This window comes from Diceros bicornis, chromosome 15, assembly GCF_020826845.1.
Source record: "Diceros bicornis minor isolate mBicDic1 chromosome 15, mDicBic1.mat.cur, whole genome shotgun sequence".
In the NCBI taxonomy this organism is placed as follows: Eukaryota; Metazoa; Chordata; class Mammalia; order Perissodactyla; family Rhinocerotidae; genus Diceros; species Diceros bicornis.
Window position 1 is genome coordinate 37,926,010 of NC_080754.1, and position 19,744 is coordinate 37,945,753.

The following is a 19,744-nucleotide window of genomic DNA, read 5'->3' on the forward strand; positions in this document are numbered from 1 at the left end:
AATTACAACATGGTGTACAAAATGCTAAGCCAGAGATAGACACAGGTGCTATGGGGGCCCTTCCGTCACCTCCTCTTTCCACTTCTCTACCTATCCCCAGCCCTTGCCTCAAACGTCTGGCCTTCACCCACCGCAGATCCTCTGAGTTTCACTTGCAGCTAAATGGTTAGATGGCCCCTCTTGCCCTGGCATGACGCAGACGCAACTACAAATGGAAGAGGAGCCATGGCGGCCTTTGGAGAGTGGACCACCCAACTGAGAAAACACAGGAGGGGAGAGAAGTCCGCAAATGCATTCTCGGTGCTGGTGCTGAAAATAAAGTGTGAGGGATGGATAAATGATGGATAGATGAGTAATTGAAGGATGATCCAATAGACGATTTAACGAATGAATCAGAGAATGAACTTCCAGTCTTGAAGCAAAACTGAATTTTAGAGTTTCTAACACTTGTGCTTCTTCATTGAACACCATCTTCCCCAGAAAGTCTTCTCCAAAAATTTTTATTTTAAGAAATTAAAATTACATACGAGTTCATTGAGAATGTGACAATGCGTTTAAGATAACTGAAGCTCCCTAGGGGAGTTTCAGAGCCAGGGCTCAAGATCCCTTATACAGCTGAGTGGCCCCTATCTGTCTTAGGGAGGAAGCTCCAGGTTCCTCAGGCCAGAGCTTTTGGAGGCAGCTTGGCTGCTGGAGAAAGAGAGCTACAAGAGGTGACAGGTGTGGGACTTCTCACTTAACAAACAGGTGTGCCACACTCATCCCTAGCTGGAAAGGTATATGTGTGTCACGTCGCCACTGCAGTGCTTCCTACTGAAGAGAGAATTGCCAGGAAGCATTTGGGGCTGCAAACAATTGCATTCTGACATAACTGTTCTGTAAACGTAGAGGCTGTGCTGTAAAGAGGATAGGATCAGAGAGGAAGGAGGTTATGTCGTCAGGGCCTGTTTGAACAGCTTAAAGGCCATTGAAGGCCCCCTGGTTCTCTGAGATAAACTGGCTGAAGCTTTTCACCTTGGGGTTTAGTCGGTGGGTGAGCTGGACATCACGGTCTGGCCTCGTCTGATAGAAACGACACATGTTGGCAATTTCCCTCGCTACAGGAATTCCCAGCTTCTCGTAAGCTTCCGGGGTGATCTTTTAAGAACAAATAAAAAGACAGGAAATGTTATAGGCCTCACTCAAAATAGTTTGAAAAGGAATTATTCATCTTAATGATGATACAGGTCCACAATTCTTTAGCCTATCTCCAAAACCTAAGAAACTCGGATGTCTTTTTTCATAAGCAATTTGGCAGCAAACTGACTTTTCTGAACTAATTTGGTAGCAAAACCTGATCTGAACTTATGTGAAGCTAGTTATGGTCTTTAATTACCTCAGCTAATGGAAATAGTCATACGTTTTTCTGCAGATATTGATGTGTTTGATTACAGGTTCCTGCCCCAGCCCCTGCTGGTGATGTTGCATAAAACATGTAGACCATAATCTAGCTAAAAGCTGAAAGACCCTGAAAGCTGGATTGTTTCTGACCCCAAGCCTTGTGGATAAAGTACTGTGGATCTGTACCCCCTTCATCAAACCAGTTTTCTATACATTTCCTCAGGGGACTCCTTTAGCAGCCCTCTGAGACATTCTGCCCATCCAACCCTTCATGCAGTGCCAAGGCTCCCTCACTCCAGCACTGGGCTCTCTAGCCTTCCCTCCTGGCTGACGTCCCTTCCATCGCCACTCTCATCCTTGATTAGAAATGAGCATCTTGACTTCAGCCATCCCAGCCTCTGCCAGGGCCAGACCCAAACAAATGCTACCCATCACATACCTACTGAGCCACCTTCCAGCACCTTCCACAAAATCCACCCTTTGAGTCTCTCTGACACTAAATAGATCAATAGTTCCACCACCTGAATTAGCAAAGACAGTTTCTAACTATCAGATCCGATGTAATCTGTCTTTAGTCCCCAGAGATAAACTCTAACCTCCCTTTTCCACTTGGCCTTAGAAAAATGTGACAGATACAAACAACTTATATAAAACAATGGTTGTCATACACCGTTTATAATAATAAAAAGTCAAGAACAACCTACATGTCCAAAAACAGAGGAATGGTAACATAAATTGTGGTACATCTACTCTAAAATATTATGCAATTATTAAAATCAATGTTTTTGAAGAAATTTAACAAAATAGAAAATGCTCATAATAAATCTTAAGTGAAAAAGCCAGATACAAAATGCTACGTATAGTGTTATTTTAATTTTATATTATATATATATGCTGGAAAAAGATGAGAAGAAAATGTGCCAAATCTTAACAGTTGCTGTCTCTGATAGGTTGAACTATGTGATTTTTATTTTCTTTTTTTTATAATTTTCTGAGTTTTCTACAATAAGCCTTTGTTATTTTTGAAATCAGAAAAAACAATTAAAAATTTTATTGAGTTTGGAAATAGAAGACCATACGAGAAGCATGGAAGATGACTTCTAAAATGTCTGTCTCCTTGAATCACTCTCTCATCCTGTAATTTGGATAACTAATATCCCTCAGTAAAATAAGGGATTCTTTTCTGCAGATTTTTGAAGGAAAGAGATTGGTTCCTTGTGTATCACTTTCTGAGAGAATCATGTTCCTTTTGGGGTTAGACAGACAGTTTCAGCCAGACCAGAGTTCCTGGTGGGAGTTTGTTCTGGAGCATGCATGCACTGAAGCAATTAAGCAAACAGCCTCCTTCTGACCAGACTTGGGGGAAAATCAGACTGTCAAGGCTGGAGCGCCACCTTGTGGCCACATGCATCCTTCCCCAGAGTAGCACAGTGCTTAAGCATTTTCCCACTCTAGACCAGTGGGCAGACTAGTTACCAAGAACAGCATTCACCACTCTCTAGAACTTCCAGCCTCTGATGCCCTAGAACTTTTGATGCCAGAGAAGTTTTTGCTGCATTGTGAAACAACTTGATGTACTAAGAATAGTCAGGGACCGGGTATGTGACCGAGAGATGCTTGGAAGGTTCTGAGCCATTCAAAACAATGTCTACCTGGTCCTCTGAGAATGAACACACACACACACCATATGTCCACACTCCTTCCTTTCTCCCCTTTTTCCTTACAGAATTCAAACCCCACATGCAAAATGAATATGAGACCCAAATGCAAATACCCTGGGAGAGGGGTCAGTCACTGAGAAATAAATTTGCACCTAGGTACAACTGACTTTGCAGAGATTTACTGGAACACAGCCACCTGTGTCCATGTTTTGAGTGGGTGGGTTTAGGTGCCTTCTTGGGTTTAGGAGTGACTTATTTTCTCCATGAAATTTTGTGTGGTTTTTCAGTGAGATCCCCAGATGTGGCTTTGTGGCTGGATTGACACCTACAATGGTTTTCCAAAAAAGAGATCTCTTAGCCTCCTCACAGATCCAGTACCTGAGGCTTAATTGGGAATCTAGGTACCACTTCAAGACTCACTGGACCAAGAGTTGCAGATAAAAACAAAAACCAACCTTCTATCCCTAACTCTAGGAAACATTCTAGAGCAGGGGTTGACAAACTTTTTCTTAAAGGGCTAGATACAAATATTTTAGGCTTTGCAGGCCATATAGTGGTCTCTGTCACAACTACTCAACTCCATCATTGTATCATGAAAACAGCCACAGACAATACATAAACAATGGTGTGGCTGTGTTCCAATAAATCTTTATTTATAAAAGCAGACTTGAACTCTATAAGGAAGAAGGGACCCCTACTCTGGAGAGATGTTAGTGCTGGGTCTGACCTTAGAAGTCATCCAAATAACACTCTCCCTTCACAAATGGGAGAACTGCAGACGAGAGAGGCAGAGATGTATTAGTTAATGCCTGCCAGCTGGAGAGAAGGTATGGGTCCTCCTTCCAGCTCTGTCTCTGTGAGGTACACACAAATACTTCCTTCTCAGAAACGCTGTTCTCTTTCTCCTTCCTCTTATCCACACTTGCTTGGAGAAATGGCTGGTAGTGTTCAACATCATCAATTCCTTTGACTTTTCTGTAAAAGGTCTGTCTCAGCCACACTCAAGTCCAGGCCATTCCAACCTGATCAGTTATTGAGGGCTTACTATGTGCCAAACCCAGTGCGAGGAAACTCCCATATATATCTCATTTCATCCTCACAATAATCCTATGAGAGGTATAATAACCTTTTTTAACATATGAATAAACTGAGGCTGGAGAGGTTGGATAACTCGCCAAGATTCCACAGATAGATGAGGGCAGGGCCAGGATTTGCTTACTGAAGCAGACTGCCTCCGATTCATTCATGTTGATTCTAGAATTCAGCCAGGCCAGCCCTATGATTCCCTCCACCTACACACAGTCTTGCCCACCCCCAAGGACTACCTCAAGGCCACTTCTTCCAGGAAGCCTTCTCCTGCCCTTCTCTGGTCACCTATAGCACAGATAGTGTAGACAACACAATTAAGCCCTGTGACTTCATGTGCATTAACATTTCGCCCCGACTCTGCTGTAAACTCCTCAAATACAGCATCAGGTATGTAATAGATACCTGATATATACTTACCACGTACCAAACACTATGCTAAGGCCCTTAAATATATTCTCTCTAATTTTCACAGGAACACCCCAACGTAGATGCTCTCGTCCCACTTGACAAGAGAAGAAGCTGAGGCTCAGAGGGAGTAAGTGCCTTGCCCCACCCCAGGGAGCTCTGGCCGGCTGGCGTGATCAGCAATGAGTGCTCGGGAGAGGAGAGTTGGGATGTTGTGTATGAAAAAGTTGTACCTCGGTCTTCAGATTCTAAGTTCTTCCCACCCCAAAGTAGTTTTACTTTAACAAGCTGATTAACCTGAAGCCAAAGAGATAAAGCCATAAAGGTGGGATTCAGATGCACCAACAGTTGAAGACAGATTTGTAGAAATGGAATCCTCTTCAATTTCTTCTGTGCCTAAACTCAACCCTGCCTAAATCTGTCAAAAGTCTATCAGAATTTGTAAATTAGTGGGATGTGACACAGGGTGGCCTCTTGTGATCACATTTATGTCTCCTAAGAACTCACCTTTGCATCTCGGATATCTTTCCCCAAAACCTTGGACAAAACATCAGCATATTGCTGTGGTGTTAGCGCTTCTGCACTGAGACCCACGGCCTTGCCTGAAAACTCCTCTGGAGAATTAAAAATGCTAGAGACGACTGCTCCAACATCAGCAACAGAGATACCATCCATCGGTACGTCCCCCATAGGCAGTGCTAGTTAAAAAAAAAAAAAAGATTAAAATAGCTAATTACATCACATTCTTGGTAGGTCCCACCAACTTGAATTAATAAACTACTTAAACAAAAAGGATGGGAACACAGTGTAACAATGAGCGGCCACAATCTTTGCACAGTTATAAGATTTTGTTTAAGAAAATACTATAATACCTGGCTATTGATTTACAAAAAAAAATAAAGTAGCCATTTACTAAGCATCTCTGTGTGCGAAGAATGATTAATTCTATCTCCAACCCAGACATCTCTGCTGAATTCCAGACTCATATGTCCAACTTCCTTCTCAACATTCTTGCTTGACTGTTCAATAGACATTTTAAACTCAATGTGCCCCAAAATGAATTCCTACACCACCCCAACCTGTTCTCCCTACAGACTTTCCCATCTCAGTTAATGGCAACTCTACCATTCCAGTTTCTCAAGTCAAAAATCTTGGAGGCAGTCTTGACACTTCTCTCATCCCCCCACAATCTATTTATTTGGAAGTCCTATTCATAGTATGTCCAGAAGCTGACCACTTCTCACCGTCTTCACTGCTATGACTCTGGTCTAAGCCACCATCATCTTTGACTTGGATTATTGCAAAGTTGGTCTCCTTGTTTCCACTCTTGCCCTTCTATAGTCTCTTTTCAACACAAAAGTCAGAGTGATTCTGTAAAAACTAATGTCAGCTTATGTCATGTTTGCCTATACCCTCCAGTGGTTCTTTGTGTCTCTCGAAAGAAAAGCCAGTTAGCTCTGTTAGCTACCAGACCCTCTCTTAGCTCTGGCCTCACATCCTACTCCTCCCCCTACCCCACTTGCTCTGTTCCTGACACATTGGCAGTTCTCTCTGCCCAAAACTCTCTTTCCCTGACTACTCACAAAGTACGCTACCTGCCTCCATCAGAAGGTGCTCAGATGTCACCTTCTCCAAGAGGCCCACCAATCACTTTGTTTAAATTTCACACACCACCCCCTTACTGCTAGCACTCCACATATACCTCACCCTGCCCTTTTTTTCTATAGCACGCATCACCTTCTAACATAGAATGTATTTTACTTATCTATTTGTTTATTACCTATCTCCTCCACCAGAATATGAGCTTCATGAAGGCAGAGCATTGTCCGTTTTGAGCTGTTTATTACTGATTCCTCAGTAAGTGACTGGCACATAGTAGGCCCTCAAACATTTATTGACTAAATGAATGAATGAATGAATGAATGAACGAACATATCGTCTGGTTTAATCCAACCTTGAAACATAGGAATATCAGGTATTTGCCCAAGGTTACTCAGCCAGCCAGCAGCAGAAGTGTGTTCAAACACTCATCTATCACTCCAAAGGCTGTGCCCTTCCTACAGTGTGACACAGCCTCTCATGGATTCCCAGAATCCCCGAATCCTGGGGCTGGAACCCAATGTGGACATGATCTAGCCCCAGCACTCTCATTTTTAAACAAATAAACTTAGTCTTCTGACTCACCAGTGCCTCACAGCTAGAAAGCAACAGGCCAGGACAAGAATCAAGGGCTCTGAATGTCAATCCAGTGTAAAAGTGACTTCAGGCTTAGCAGCCAGGGACTAAATATTATATTTTGTCTTTTGTAGCAAAATTAGCTTCCTGCCTGAATTTCTTGGTAGGCAAAATGTCTGCTCATTCCTCAGATTGAATTATAATTGTATTTTATATTTGTAAAACAGTTTGAGCTTTTTGAGGCACTCAGAGGCAAGTCTGTTCTGACTTCGAAGTTTGTTTTTACTTGAGGGTTGAGGTTCTTGGGCTGAGTTTAAAAGCAGCTATGGGGGGCTGGCCCCGTGGCTTAGCGGTTAAGTGCGCGCGCTCCGCTGCTGGCATCCCGGGTTCGGATCCTGGGAGCGCACCGACGCACTGCTTCTCCGGCCATGCTGAGGCTGCGTCCCACATACAGCAACTAGAAGGATGTACAACTATGACATACAACTATCTACTGGGGCTTTGGGGGAAAAAATAAATTTAAAAAAAAATTGTTAAAAATAAAAATTAAAAAAAATAAAAGCAGCTATGGGACCAGTGGTAAAGAATATGGCTCTGGAGCCAGACTGCCTGGATTCAAGTCCTGGTTCTGCCTTATTAGTGATCTTGGGAAAGTTTAACCTCTCTGTCCCTCAGTTTCCTCACCCATAAAATAGAGGCAATTAGCACAGTGCTGGGCACCCAGTAAGTGCTTAGTAAATGTGAGCTATTCCTGTAGTGGAGGATGAGGCTCAGGGATACCTGAGGCTGGGTTTTACAGGCTTTGGGGCCCCAAACGGGACTGGGTACAAGCAGAAGTTTAAGACATCTCCTCTTCACTCAGGGCCAATCTAATCCATAGATTATAACGTCCTAGTTCAGGACCTGGAAAATGTCAGGTGAACCGGCTTCTGAAACCTGGTAGGGGCACAGGAAGGAAGAGGGATAAAGAGAGGTACTGCAGTTACACATTTATCTGGTCATTTGTTGAACTATTACCCAAGCCGTCTGTGATGTACGGCAGGTGCTCCTGGATCTAGCTCAGGTCCACTTTGACTTTTATTAGTTATGCCCCTGATAAGTCTTAATTATGTGCCAAGGAAGAAAGACTGAATTGCCGCCACTGATACTCCCATATTCCCTGAACTCCACAGAGCCACCTCAGACTATGGGCAAAGAAAATGTCCCCAAAGGGCAAAGGAATGCTGGCCAGTGGACTGGCAGCATTGGAATTACTAGGACTCCTTGTTAAAACTATAGTCTTCCTCCCAGACCTATGCAGTCACTCTGCAGGCAAGGCTGGGAACCTGTCACTAGGGAGTCAGGGTCCCTCTAGGGATTCTGACCATGGGACCCAGGTCAAGAGGAGAATTTTTTCCTGTTGCCACAGAAGGTCAGATGGATGAGCCAGAAGTGGAAGTCATCTTGTCCAACCTTCCCATTAGATATAAGCAAACTGAGGCTTGAGGTCACATAGCTAACAAGTACCTACTGTACGTACATAAGGAGCATCAGTATGTTAACACTGGAAGTATAATCCTTTGTGTTTCCAGTCCAAGATCCAGTTCTCTGTTAGGTCTAGGACAATTTGGTAACCCTGTCAGCACTCGGCACAGAGCTAAGCACATAGTAGGCACTCAAATGATATGTGTCCACTGAAGAGAGAAAGGGAGGGAAAGAGCAAGGAGGAGAAGGCAGAACAGCAGGTATCTGGTTAACTCCCACGGCAACCTTCCACTTACTCAAGGTGTAGTAATCTCCATCAGAGGCTTTCACGGGCTTCCACGCAGTGAAAAAGTTTTCAAAGTAAGCTGCCACGCGGACACTGGTCATGGGAACGCCAATGGACCAGAAATACTCCTCCACCTCTCCCTTCGCGTCAAAATGTGGCACTTCCAACTTGCCGCCGCTCAGGCGCTTGACGTTCTCCAGGCCACTGAACACCACGTGCTTCAGACCCAGGCGCTTGGCAGTATCCGCCACCAACTTTCCCTAAGGGACAGAAGTAAATTCTTTATATGGTTGGCTGAATTTGCATATAGACTAGAGGGCAGGTGCTAGGTCCTCTCCACATCCTTCTTTTCTTATTGTCCTCCTTGGAGAGGAAGCTCTTCCAGCATCAAAATATATTCGCTATCCTGGGAGAGGCCACCAGTATTAGCGAGCAGAGGCTGCGCTATGTCAAAATGCTGAACCCCATCAGAAGCTGAGAGGCAGCCTGGTGGGAACAGTCAGGAACGTTTGGCCCCTTCCTCTAGGCTGTCAGAATCTTTGTGACCAACTGCCGCATTTATATATGTATGAGGCTCAGTGATACCTGAGAAAACAATATATAAGAACGTTTTCTGACGATGGATTATATCTGCACAGCATTTGGATACTGAGGGCAGTATATATACACATATGTTCTTTTGTGTGTTTTTAGTTCCAAATTTCCCAAAGCACCTTCATCTCTCTCTCTCTTTTTTTCTTTCTGCTTTCTTTTCACTGTTTCCCTCTTTTTTTTTTCCTTACAAATCCTCATGTAGCAGGCAGAGAAGCCATAATTAACCTGGTTTAGTAGACACAGAAAGTGACGCAGAGAAGTGACTTGTACCCTTAGGTTTCTTAGTGAGGGAATATCGGAATTAGAACCCAGAGTTCCTAAAATAAGCCCTTCCAAAGTTTAGCACTAAAAGACAAGCTGTAAGTGGTATAATTAATTTAACAGACATCCCTGAAATGGTTCAATCCTGCTCTTAATTTTTTGAATTGTGCCATTTCTGCTAGAGGCTGATCCCATCCATTACATTTTTTAAATTTAATCTTCATATTTTTGTAATTTATACATATATATAATTTTCAAATAGTACTGTCATGGAGGAAAAAAGTCAGTCTTATAATGACATAGAAGTTCCCTGCGCCCCCATGCTGATAACTGCTCTCCAGAAGTAACCACTTTCATCTCTTTTAGCCGCTTCTTTGTTTCTAAATAACACGTTTACACTGCTAATTCTTGATTTTTTCAGTTTAAGATATCATCTACTAAATTCCTACTATGAAGGATGAGCTCTCATGTTTAGTGCTCTCAATTTCTCTCCCTCTCTCTGACTCTCTCACACACACAGAGCCCACCACCACCGTCACCATCACACATGTACAAAATTCTCTTTTTCCTGTCTTCCCAGTATCATAATTTTGGGCTAGATCAACAATTAGTGCTTACACACAGCTGAAGCTGAGCCATGTGATATTCTATGGTTACATTTACTCTTTCTACAAACTTTCGTTTTGCCTAGAGTTAATCATTGTGGGTTTATTTGCTTGTTTGTTTAGTTCTTTTTCTATGTACCCATTACTAATTCATCCCAAAATTCTCTGCTAGAATGTAAATATACTCATTACATTTTTGTTCTTCCCATTTCTCTCTCAGAGCAATCTTAATTTGTGGGGTATCCTTGCTGCCACCTCTCATATGCCATCTATAAACAAATGGTGAGAATTAGGGAATCTAATGACTGGTTCCATCACAGTCACTCTCAAATATTCAGGGTCTTGAGATTGCGACAAGTGTCACATAACACTGACTTCACAATCAAAGACACCTCTAACAAGTACCCGAAGTCCACATATTTCATAAAAACTGGAGAGATGTTCTGGAGGGAGGCTTATATTTTTGCCCAGACTGAAGGCCTACCCGCTTCCAAGAAGCACAGAGCAGCCAGGGAGGGTAAGAGGAAAGGGCTTAAAGGTGGTTCCCACCTGATTCAATTCCTTCTCTTTGCTGAAATGGTCCCAGAAGTTGGTCACCAGGAAGGCCCCATAGGCACCTTTCAAGGCGGCTTCCACTGATGCTTTATCATTTAGGTCGCCTTTGACCACCTCGATGCCAAGGTCCCGGAGCGCCTGTGCTTTTGGTTTAGTCACATCCCTGGTCAGTGCTCTCACAGAGAACTTTTTGCTCTTCAAAATGGCCCTAGCCACAGAGCCACCCTGAGCTCCTGCAGGATTGCAGAAGAAGAAATACAGGAAGGATCAGGAACAATGTTCACTAAAAGAAGTTGGTTGGGAAGTCCCATTATTCAGAGCAGCGCCGCTGTAGTAATTACTTCAGGAGATATCCCCCTGGTTTGCAACAGTGGTTTTCAAAGTAGGTTTCTCACAGCCTCTTCAGAGGTACCTTTGCAGAATCCATGGGGGACAAGAACAATGGGAGAGGCTGAAGGCAACAAGGATGTCAAGTGAGCAGGGTGCCAAACCCTCCACCCCAGATTCAACTGGGCAATTCTACTTTTATTTTGTTACAGATTTTATTTTGAGATTCTTCACACAATTTTATTTTCAAAAGAGGTTCATATGCTATAGTTTTAAAAAAGGTCGAAAACTTGCAGAAGTTTCTTTCTATGGCATTCAAAGCCATTCATGATATGATCATTACTTGCCCAATTTATCCACTCTATAAATATTTTCTGAATGTCCTGTGATATATGCCAGGTATTGTGCTGGGTTACTGACATTTGGAATCCTCCATCAGACTGATGGATACCTGCCCTAAATATTTTTTTCTGTGCCTCCAGATCCACCTTCACCTTCTCCATCCTGCTGAGTGCCCTGGGAGCCTGACCTGTACAGACCCCATCAATGGACTTTCTTGCCCTTAGGTTGGGTTTAGCCAAAGGGAGTCATCAGCAGGAGACCTGAGGGCAGGAGGAGAGGTGACCCTCTCCACATTGCTATTCTCCCCAGATTGTGGTCATCTCTCTTGCCCTTTGCTCCTTCCTCCTGTTGCTTATTTATTTTTTATTGCTCTCTTCTCTGTCCATCTTTATTAAATTTCCTCAACTTATCTGAAAGAGTGTGGCACTTGTTTCTTGTGGTACCCAACCGATATACCATTGATACCCCTATCCGTCTGCTGTTCAATGAGCTCTGCCTTTGCTTGTGAAGCTTTAGCCAAAGTTTAGTGCTCTAGTAGTAAATATGAACAGATAGCCAAAGTTCATCAGGGGTTTGAGGAAAGCCTCCAACAGGAAAGGCAAAACCAAAATAAACAGTGATAAAAGGAAACAGAAACAATGCAGGGATCAGAAGGAAAATTTAAAAGAATTAATATCCTCTGAGATTGGAGAAGATTTTGCACTCAGAACACTACATCTACATCCCGTACCAATAAAAGGGGAGGAGGCAGGAGAAAAAGACAAGAAGAAGCTCTTGAAATTTACATTATTGTAGCAGAAATAAATTTTCAATAGAAAAAGTTGGAGAAATCTCCCAGTATTTGAAGAAAAAAACAAAGAAATAGAAAATAGGAGAGAGAAAATGTTAGGATCAAGCCTGGGGAATTCCAGGTTGAGAGAAAAGAGAAAATAGAGGCATGGAAATTATCAAAGAAGATAATAATTTCACAGAGTCCAAGGATATTGACTGAGCTTCCATATTGAGGGGCCACTGAATGCCTAGCACAATGACTAAATAAAGTCCCACATCATGTACATCATTGTGAAATTTCAGAACACTGGGGATAAAAATATCTTAAAAACTTCTGGGGGGGTGGGGATGGTCAATTCAAAGGTAGGGGATAAAAATAGCACCAGATTTCTTTATAACATTGGAAGCAATAGAGTAATGCCATTTAAGGGGGAAATTAATTTCTATCTAGAATTTTAAATCTAGCCAAATGATCAATTAATTCTAACAATTCTATGTAAAGACATTTTCAGACACGCAGGGTCTCAAAAATTTAACTCCTGTGCACTCTTTCTCTGTAAACTACTGGAGGATGCACTCCAGCAAAATGAGAAAGTAAAGCAAGCAAGAGGAACCCAGGAAATAGAAACCAAACCCAGGAGAAAAGATAATTATTAGAATAATGGGGAAGAGAAGTCCTAGGAGGATTGAAATAGAAAAAGCTCGCACTCCAGGAGAGAAGTCTCCATGGGGGGAGAAAAACAGAACCAAAAGATTAATTGACATGTTTGCTCATTTTGAGAGAAATCATTCAGCTTTATTGGAGAGATTAGAGAAAAATGAGTGATAGGTACAAAGAAAACTAAGCAAATACAAAATAAAAGAAATTATTAATTTCAGGGAAAACAAGAAATTATGTAAGAAAAGAAAGTGCAAGCTCAAGTACGGCTCAAGTATGAATATAATTACATAGTGATAATAAGACCTCAAATTTGTCCATTGTCCATATGAAAAACAAAATTGTTATAAACTGTTTGGGGAGGATGAGGAAAAGGAAGTATGTCCTTGGGGCTGGGGATGTAGGAAGCTAAAGACAATGGATAACATGTAAAATCGAAAAACTAAAAAATAGCGTATTATCACATTATTTAGAAACATGGAGACAAATACCAGTAGAAACAGAAGAGTTAAATGTGGAAAGGGGTAGGGTGAGGTCTGCTGGGTTTCTTTATAAACCTTGTAGGACTACTAGACTTTTAAAACTATTATCTGCACTTCTGTAACAACAAAAATTCAATAAAAAAAAATTTGTTGGGGCTGGCCCGGTGGCATAGTGGTTGAATTTGCACGCTCCACTTCGGTGGCCCGGGGTTCACAGGTTTGGATCCTGGGCGTGGACCTATGCACCGCTTATCAAGCCATGCTGTGGCAGGCGTCCCACAAATAAAGTAGAGGAAGATGGGCATAGGTGTTGGCCCAGGGCCAATCTTCCTCAGCAAAGGAAGGAGGATTGGCAGAGGATGTTAGCTCAGGGCGAATCTTCCTCACCAAAAAAAAAATTTCTTGACTGTATTAGTTTGCTAAGGCTACTATAACAAAATATAACAGATTAGTGGCTTAAACAATCAAAATATATTTTCTACAGTTCTGGAGGCTAGACATCCAGGATCAGGGTGTTGGCAGGTTTGGTTTCTCCTGAAGCCTCTCTCCTTGCACTGCAGATGGAAAGCCTTCTCACTATGTCCTCACATAGTCCTTTCTCTGTGCATGCTAGCCCCTCCTGTCCCTCGCTATGTCAAAATTTCCTCTTCTTATAAGGACACCAGTGAGATTGGATTAGGGCCCACTCTCATGGCCTCACTTTAACTTAATCACCTCTTTAAAGGCCTTATCTGCAAATACTATCACATTCAGAGGTATTAAGGATTAGGGCTTCAACATATGAATTAGAGGAGGGACACAATTCAGCCCACAACATTGACTACTATAATTATTTCCTTATAACCTTATTACTAACCGGAGATCTCCCTGAGAATAGAAATTATTTACTCTTTACCCCTGTTTGCCAACCACGTTCTGAGACTAGTGCCTGGCATATTGCCAGTATCTATTTGTTGAATGAATAAATGAATGAAGCTTTCAGTATCTATTTATTGAATAAACATATGAGTGAAATGGAAAGAATGAAACCTCTCAATTCTTAGCTTTGGAGGTAGACAGTCCTGCCTGGACCACTGTGAGACAGAGAAGCAAATGACAGGGATGAGTATGAAAAAATGAGAGGAGCTGGACCAAAACCAGGACTGGCTCTCCTAACCACTCCCACTTTCATGTTTCACTAAGACTCTAACCAGGAGAGGAATTCCTCATTCTTGGCCCTATTCCTCTAGACTAGCAGGACACACAGTAAACCTATCAGCTCAAAAAAGCAGCCCCCAAAGCACTCATTCTTGTCATACTCAGTTGTCCCAGACCCTTTTCACTTGTTCTGGATCATGCCCTCTTGGACCCAGTTCCCTTCCAGGTGGTTCCACGTTGAAAGTAGCATTTGAATGGCAGGCACTGGAGATACTGCTCAGCATCTGACATGCAAACACATATACAGGTAAGGGTTAACAGGTGTCCCTGTTAAATTTAACTAGGTATCTTGTATTTTTATCTGCTAAATTTGGCAACCCTCCCTCAAACACCCAAACACACCCAGCACCTCGAGCTTACCAAAAAAAGTTCAAGAACTGTGAAATAAAGTAATTAGCCCATCCCTTTAGCTAACTAGGAATCAACTTTCTTCGACTTGGACACATCTCACCTGACTCCTTTAGGAACCACTCCCAAGGCTCATATCCAACTGCCTAACCTAGATACCTAGGCAGCAACTCAAATTTAACGAGACTAAATGGAGCTTCCGACCTTCCTTGAACTGCTTGACCACAGTCGTCCCCATTTCAGTGAATCACAACTTTATTCTTCCAGTTGCTAGAGCCAGAAGACTTTGAAGTCATTCTTTACTCCTCTCTTCTCACCTCTGATATCTGGTCCATCAGTGAACCCTGTCAACTCTCTTTAAAAACATACCTGGAAATCTGACCTCCCCACCACCTCACTGCTACCACCCTGGTCTGAGCCACTATCATCTTGCCTTGTTTATGGAACAGCTTCCTAAATGGTCTCCTTGCTTCAACCCTTGTCCCCTACAGTCTTTTCACAAAACAGAAGCTAAAATGAACCCCTTAACACCAAAGTCTTATGTCACAATTCTGCTCAAAATCCTTCCGTGGCTTCTCATCTCTTTCAGGTAAAACCAGCATCCTCACCATCACTCTAATGCCTTATACAATCATCGCATTACATTTTTTTTCCCTTCTAAAGTCAATATCATGCCTGGCTGTTGGTTTTTGAGAATTTACTTCTCTCTTCTCTCTGCTTTAGCCTTTGCCTCCCTTCAGACAAAATCCCTGTCCTCGTAGAGGTTGTATTCCAGTGTGGAGAGACAGACAGTAATGGAAGAAATCAAGCAGGGAGGGCAGCCAGACAGTGGCAGGGTGGAGCAGAGTTGCCTTTCCAGACCTCCTTAAGTATGGAGGTCTGGAAAGTGCTCATGGAGAGGGCAACATCTAAGCAGAGGTTTGGATGACGTGAGGGAGAAAGCAGTGTGGGTAACTGGAGGAAGATTATTCTAGGTTGAAGGAGCAACCACTGCAAAAGCCTTGAGGTAAGACTGTGTTTGAGGAACACGCAGAGTAAGCGAGGGAGACTGGTAGAAGACGAAGTCCAAGAAAAATCTCGCAGGCCGTTAGCTGGACTTTGCATTTTACTTGGAGTGAGTTGGGGGGCGTTGGAGAGTTTTGAGCAGAGGCGTGACATGATCTGACAGTTTCAAATGGGTCATCAGGAGGCTGAAATGAGAATAGATTGAAGCGGAGTGAGCTGATTTGATCAACATTTTGCAAAGATGGCTCTGGCTGTTGGACAGCGGATCATAAGGGAGGCAAAGTGGAAGTGGGGACGCCAGTTAAAAGGCTCAGGCAGCTGTCCAGGTGAGAGAAGTCCCTCAGCACATTCTACTAAGCCCCACCCTCTCCATCTTTTCAGAATCGCTGGAGTACTGGTCAGACATGTGGATACCCCCTACATACCCACGGGCCTCACACTTGCTCCTTTTGCTTGTCAGGAAGTGAATGGAGAGAAGTCTCCAGAGTATAGCTTATGTTGAAACGAAACTATACCAGCAAGTCAGCACATGATCAAGAAAGAGAGAATATGTCAGTTGTCCTTGTCCCGCTGAGATCATTTCTGACGAATCAAGTCAAATCACCCTGCCCCTTTACCACATCAGAAACTCAAGCAAACGGATACTTTTCCTCATTTCCTCCAAAGGGCTCTTTGTTCAGCCCATGCTTACAGGCTCTAAAATTAAAAGCAGGAAGACAGGAAAGTAAACACAGACAGCATGCACTTTACAAGTAAAGAGTTTGTTACCTGTTGCTCCAAATACTGTGATTACTTGCTTGCTGGTCATGTTACCGGACAAAGAAAGAGTTAATGGAGTAGCAGAACCTCCCTCAGAGCAGCGACAGTAGCTGAAATGCAGTTTCTCTTCGAGCGTGAGAATTATAAACCATGTCTGATTACCACAGCCCTTATTTTGCCCCTCCCTTATAAAGTTTTCTTTGTTATCACCAGATATCTTACTCACTGTGACACAGCAATTTTCTAAGCCAGGATTCATTCATTCACTCACTCATGTGTTCAGCAAATATGTATTAAATGCCTTTGGTATACTAGGCATCGAATTAGAAGCCCTGGTGATCCAGAAATTGTAAAGGAGATAAACTAGTAAATAAAAGTACAGTAGAGAGGAATGGCAGAGGAGACATAGGTCATGGAGGAAAGAAAAAAAATCCAGACTGGAGGTGTTAGGGAAGATTTTTCAGAGGAGATGATGCTGGAGCTGGCCTGCAGCCCCCATAAGTTATTCAATCAAGGAGAGCAGGAAGAGAGCCCACCTCAGGCAGGAGGAACCACATGTAGCCAAGTTCAAAGGCAGGCAATCATAACACAGGACTCATGATGGCTGCAACAATACTATGTGGGTGGCAGGAAGTAAAACTCGGAAGGGTGTCAGAAGCCAGAACACAAAGGGCCTGGTGGGCATGGCAAGGAGCTTGGATTTATCCTGATAGCCACAGCAGGTTTTATGTGTTCCTCTGGCAGCAGAGTGGAGGCTGGGTTGAAACAAGACAATGCTGGAAGCAGGGACACTCCTAAAGAGACTAAAGAAATGATACAGGTGAGAAATAACAAAAGCCTGAACGGAGGCCGTGTTATGAGTTGCATTGTCTCCCTCTAAAATTCAGATGTTGTAGCCCTAACCCCCAGTACCTCAGAATGTGACCTTATTTGGAGACAGGATCTTTACAGAGGTAATCAAGTTAAAGTGAGATCATTAGAGTGGGCTTAATCCAATAAGATTGGTGTCCTTATAAAGAGGGGAAATTTAAACACACGTAACATACAAAAAGAAGACAATGTGAAGATACAGGGAAAATGACATGTGAAGAGGAAGATGGCCATCTATAAGCCAAAGAGAGTGATGTGGAACAGATCCTTCCCTCACAGCCCTCAGAAGGAACCAGTCCTGCCAACATCTTGATTTTGGACTTCCGGCCTCCAGAACTGTGCGATAATAGATTTCTGTTGTTTAATCAACCCACTTTGTGGTACTTTGTTATGGCAGCCCTAGCAAACCAATACAGGCAGTGACAATGGAAGTGAAGTGAAAGATATTTAGGGGGTAAACTGAGAAGGTCTTCATGATTGATTCGATATAGGGAAAGAGAAAGCAAGGAAGAGAAAGGATTAAAAAATGACTCTGCCAACTGGGTAGGCAATGGAGGAGCAGGAGCAGGGCTCAGGAGGAAATACATTCAGAATTGGACCTCTTGGGTCTGAGACTGCAGCTTGTTGAGTGATTGGGAGGTGAGGAAGTGAAGAAAGCAGGTGTAGATGTCTCCTTTAAGGAGCCTTGCTATAAAGGAAGTGAGAGCGAGCTGTGTCTGTAAGATGAAATGGAATTTTATTTCAATAGGAAAGATGTGAACATGTTTGTGGGGTAAAGGTTGCTTTCTCCATGCCTCATACTCTGATTTATTTTTCTTCATAACACTTACGGCTTAACATGTTACAGGTATGTTTATTTGTTCATATGTTTATTTCTGTCCCTCCAACTAGACTGTGTGCTCCATGAGGGCAGCGACTTTGTTTTACTCACTTGTGTATATCTCCAGTGCCTACAGCTATATCTGGCACATAGTAGGTGCACAGTAAATATTTGTTGAATAAATATATAAATAATTGGTGGAGTTAGGTTCTTGAGGAAGCTGGAGTGTGTGGACTCTGCAGCACAGAAGAAGGGGTGCTGAAAATAACAGCCATTGCAAGGATAACGGGCACTCTCTGCCAAACAGGTATGAAGACATGCAAAACGGGGGAGGTCATGGGTCTGCAGCCCATCTGACCCTTGCCCTTCCCTCCACTCTCCCACTGATATCACCCACTTCTTCCTAATTATCCTTGCCAAAGGAAGCAGTTCTCCTAACTGCCCCTTTCTACAGGGTAACCCGCAATGAAACTGAGAGGTAAACTCAGGAGTTGTTACAGACTGGAAGAATTGGTCATGCACATCTGTCTATTTCTTGAGGGCAAAGGTCCAGAGGCTAAGCTGGACAAGCTAAGTCCAGAGGGTCCAGTAAGTAGGAAACTGTATGTTCTCATTTCTAAGATAAAGATACTAATGGAATAAAGTCAGGTATGTCACAAGAAAGATACACTGTGCCTCTGCTACCCTAAACTACACACAATCCTACACTAGCCTTATGGAGAATTCTCAGTACCATTCCAAGCAGACATGCAAAGGAAACAAAAAGATTTATATTCAAGGCAGTTTATCCATAGCATTACCTGTATTGAAAAAATACTGGAGACAATCTACATATCCGCCACTTGGGGATTAGTTAAATAAATTATGGAATAGCCATAAGACAGAATGGTATATTAAAATATTAAAAATTACATTTTCTAAGAATTTCCATAATATGGGAAAATGCTCACAATATAAAGTTAAATGAAATCAGCAGAACAGAGAACAGCATATATAGTGTGATTCCAGGTTGTAAAGAAAAAAAAATGTATACACACACACATATGTAGCCTAAGAGTAGTTGAGTGATTTTCTGTGGTATGTTGGTGGTAGAGACAGAGGACTGGGCATGACATGACATTATTGCTCTCACACTTTGATTACAGCATAGTACTATGACATGCACATTCTGAGTTGACTGAGAAAAAAACACATACTTACAGAGATTAGATTGGTGGTTACCAGAGGGGAAGGGAGGAGGGAGAAGAGTGAAAGGGGTGATAGGGCAGATGTATATGGTGATAGATGGTAATTATTCTTTGTGTGGTGAACATAATGTAGTCTACACAGAAACTGAGATATAACAATGTACACCCGAAATTTACGTAATGTTATAAACCAATGTTACCTCAATAAAAACAAAAAAGTCTATGAGTACATAGCAGCACTGTTTATGATAGCCAAAAGTTGGAAACAACCCAAATGTCCATCAAGAGTAGAATGGAAAAGTGTGGCATATTCATACAATGACATACTGTACAGCAACAAGACTGAATGAACTATTGCAACATGCAACAACCTAGAAAAAATCTCACAAATAAAATGTTGAGCAAAAGAGTAAAGAAATACCTAGCATATGATTCAATTTCTATAAAATTCAAAAGCAGGAAAAACTAATCTATGGTGTTAAACATCAGAATAGTGGTTACTT

At 42.5% G+C, this 19,744-nt stretch overlaps 1 protein-coding gene across 1 annotated transcript; it reads right to left on the bottom strand.

Annotated features, from left to right (window-relative positions):
* Positions 1 to 707: 707 nt before the first annotated feature.
* Positions 708 to 16,413, bottom strand: LOC131414569 (nmrA-like family domain-containing protein 1). The gene is made up of 5 exons (XM_058555582.1): positions 16,374 to 16,413; positions 10,470 to 10,708; positions 8,471 to 8,720; positions 5,043 to 5,233; positions 708 to 1,137 (listed from the first exon to the last, which is right to left on the bottom strand). Exons 1-5 carry the CDS (start codon positions 16,411 to 16,413, stop codon positions 958 to 960), a joined length of 900 nt encoding a protein of 299 aa, XP_058411565.1. The 3' UTR covers positions 708 to 957.
* Positions 16,414 to 19,744: the final 3,331 nt, after the last annotated feature.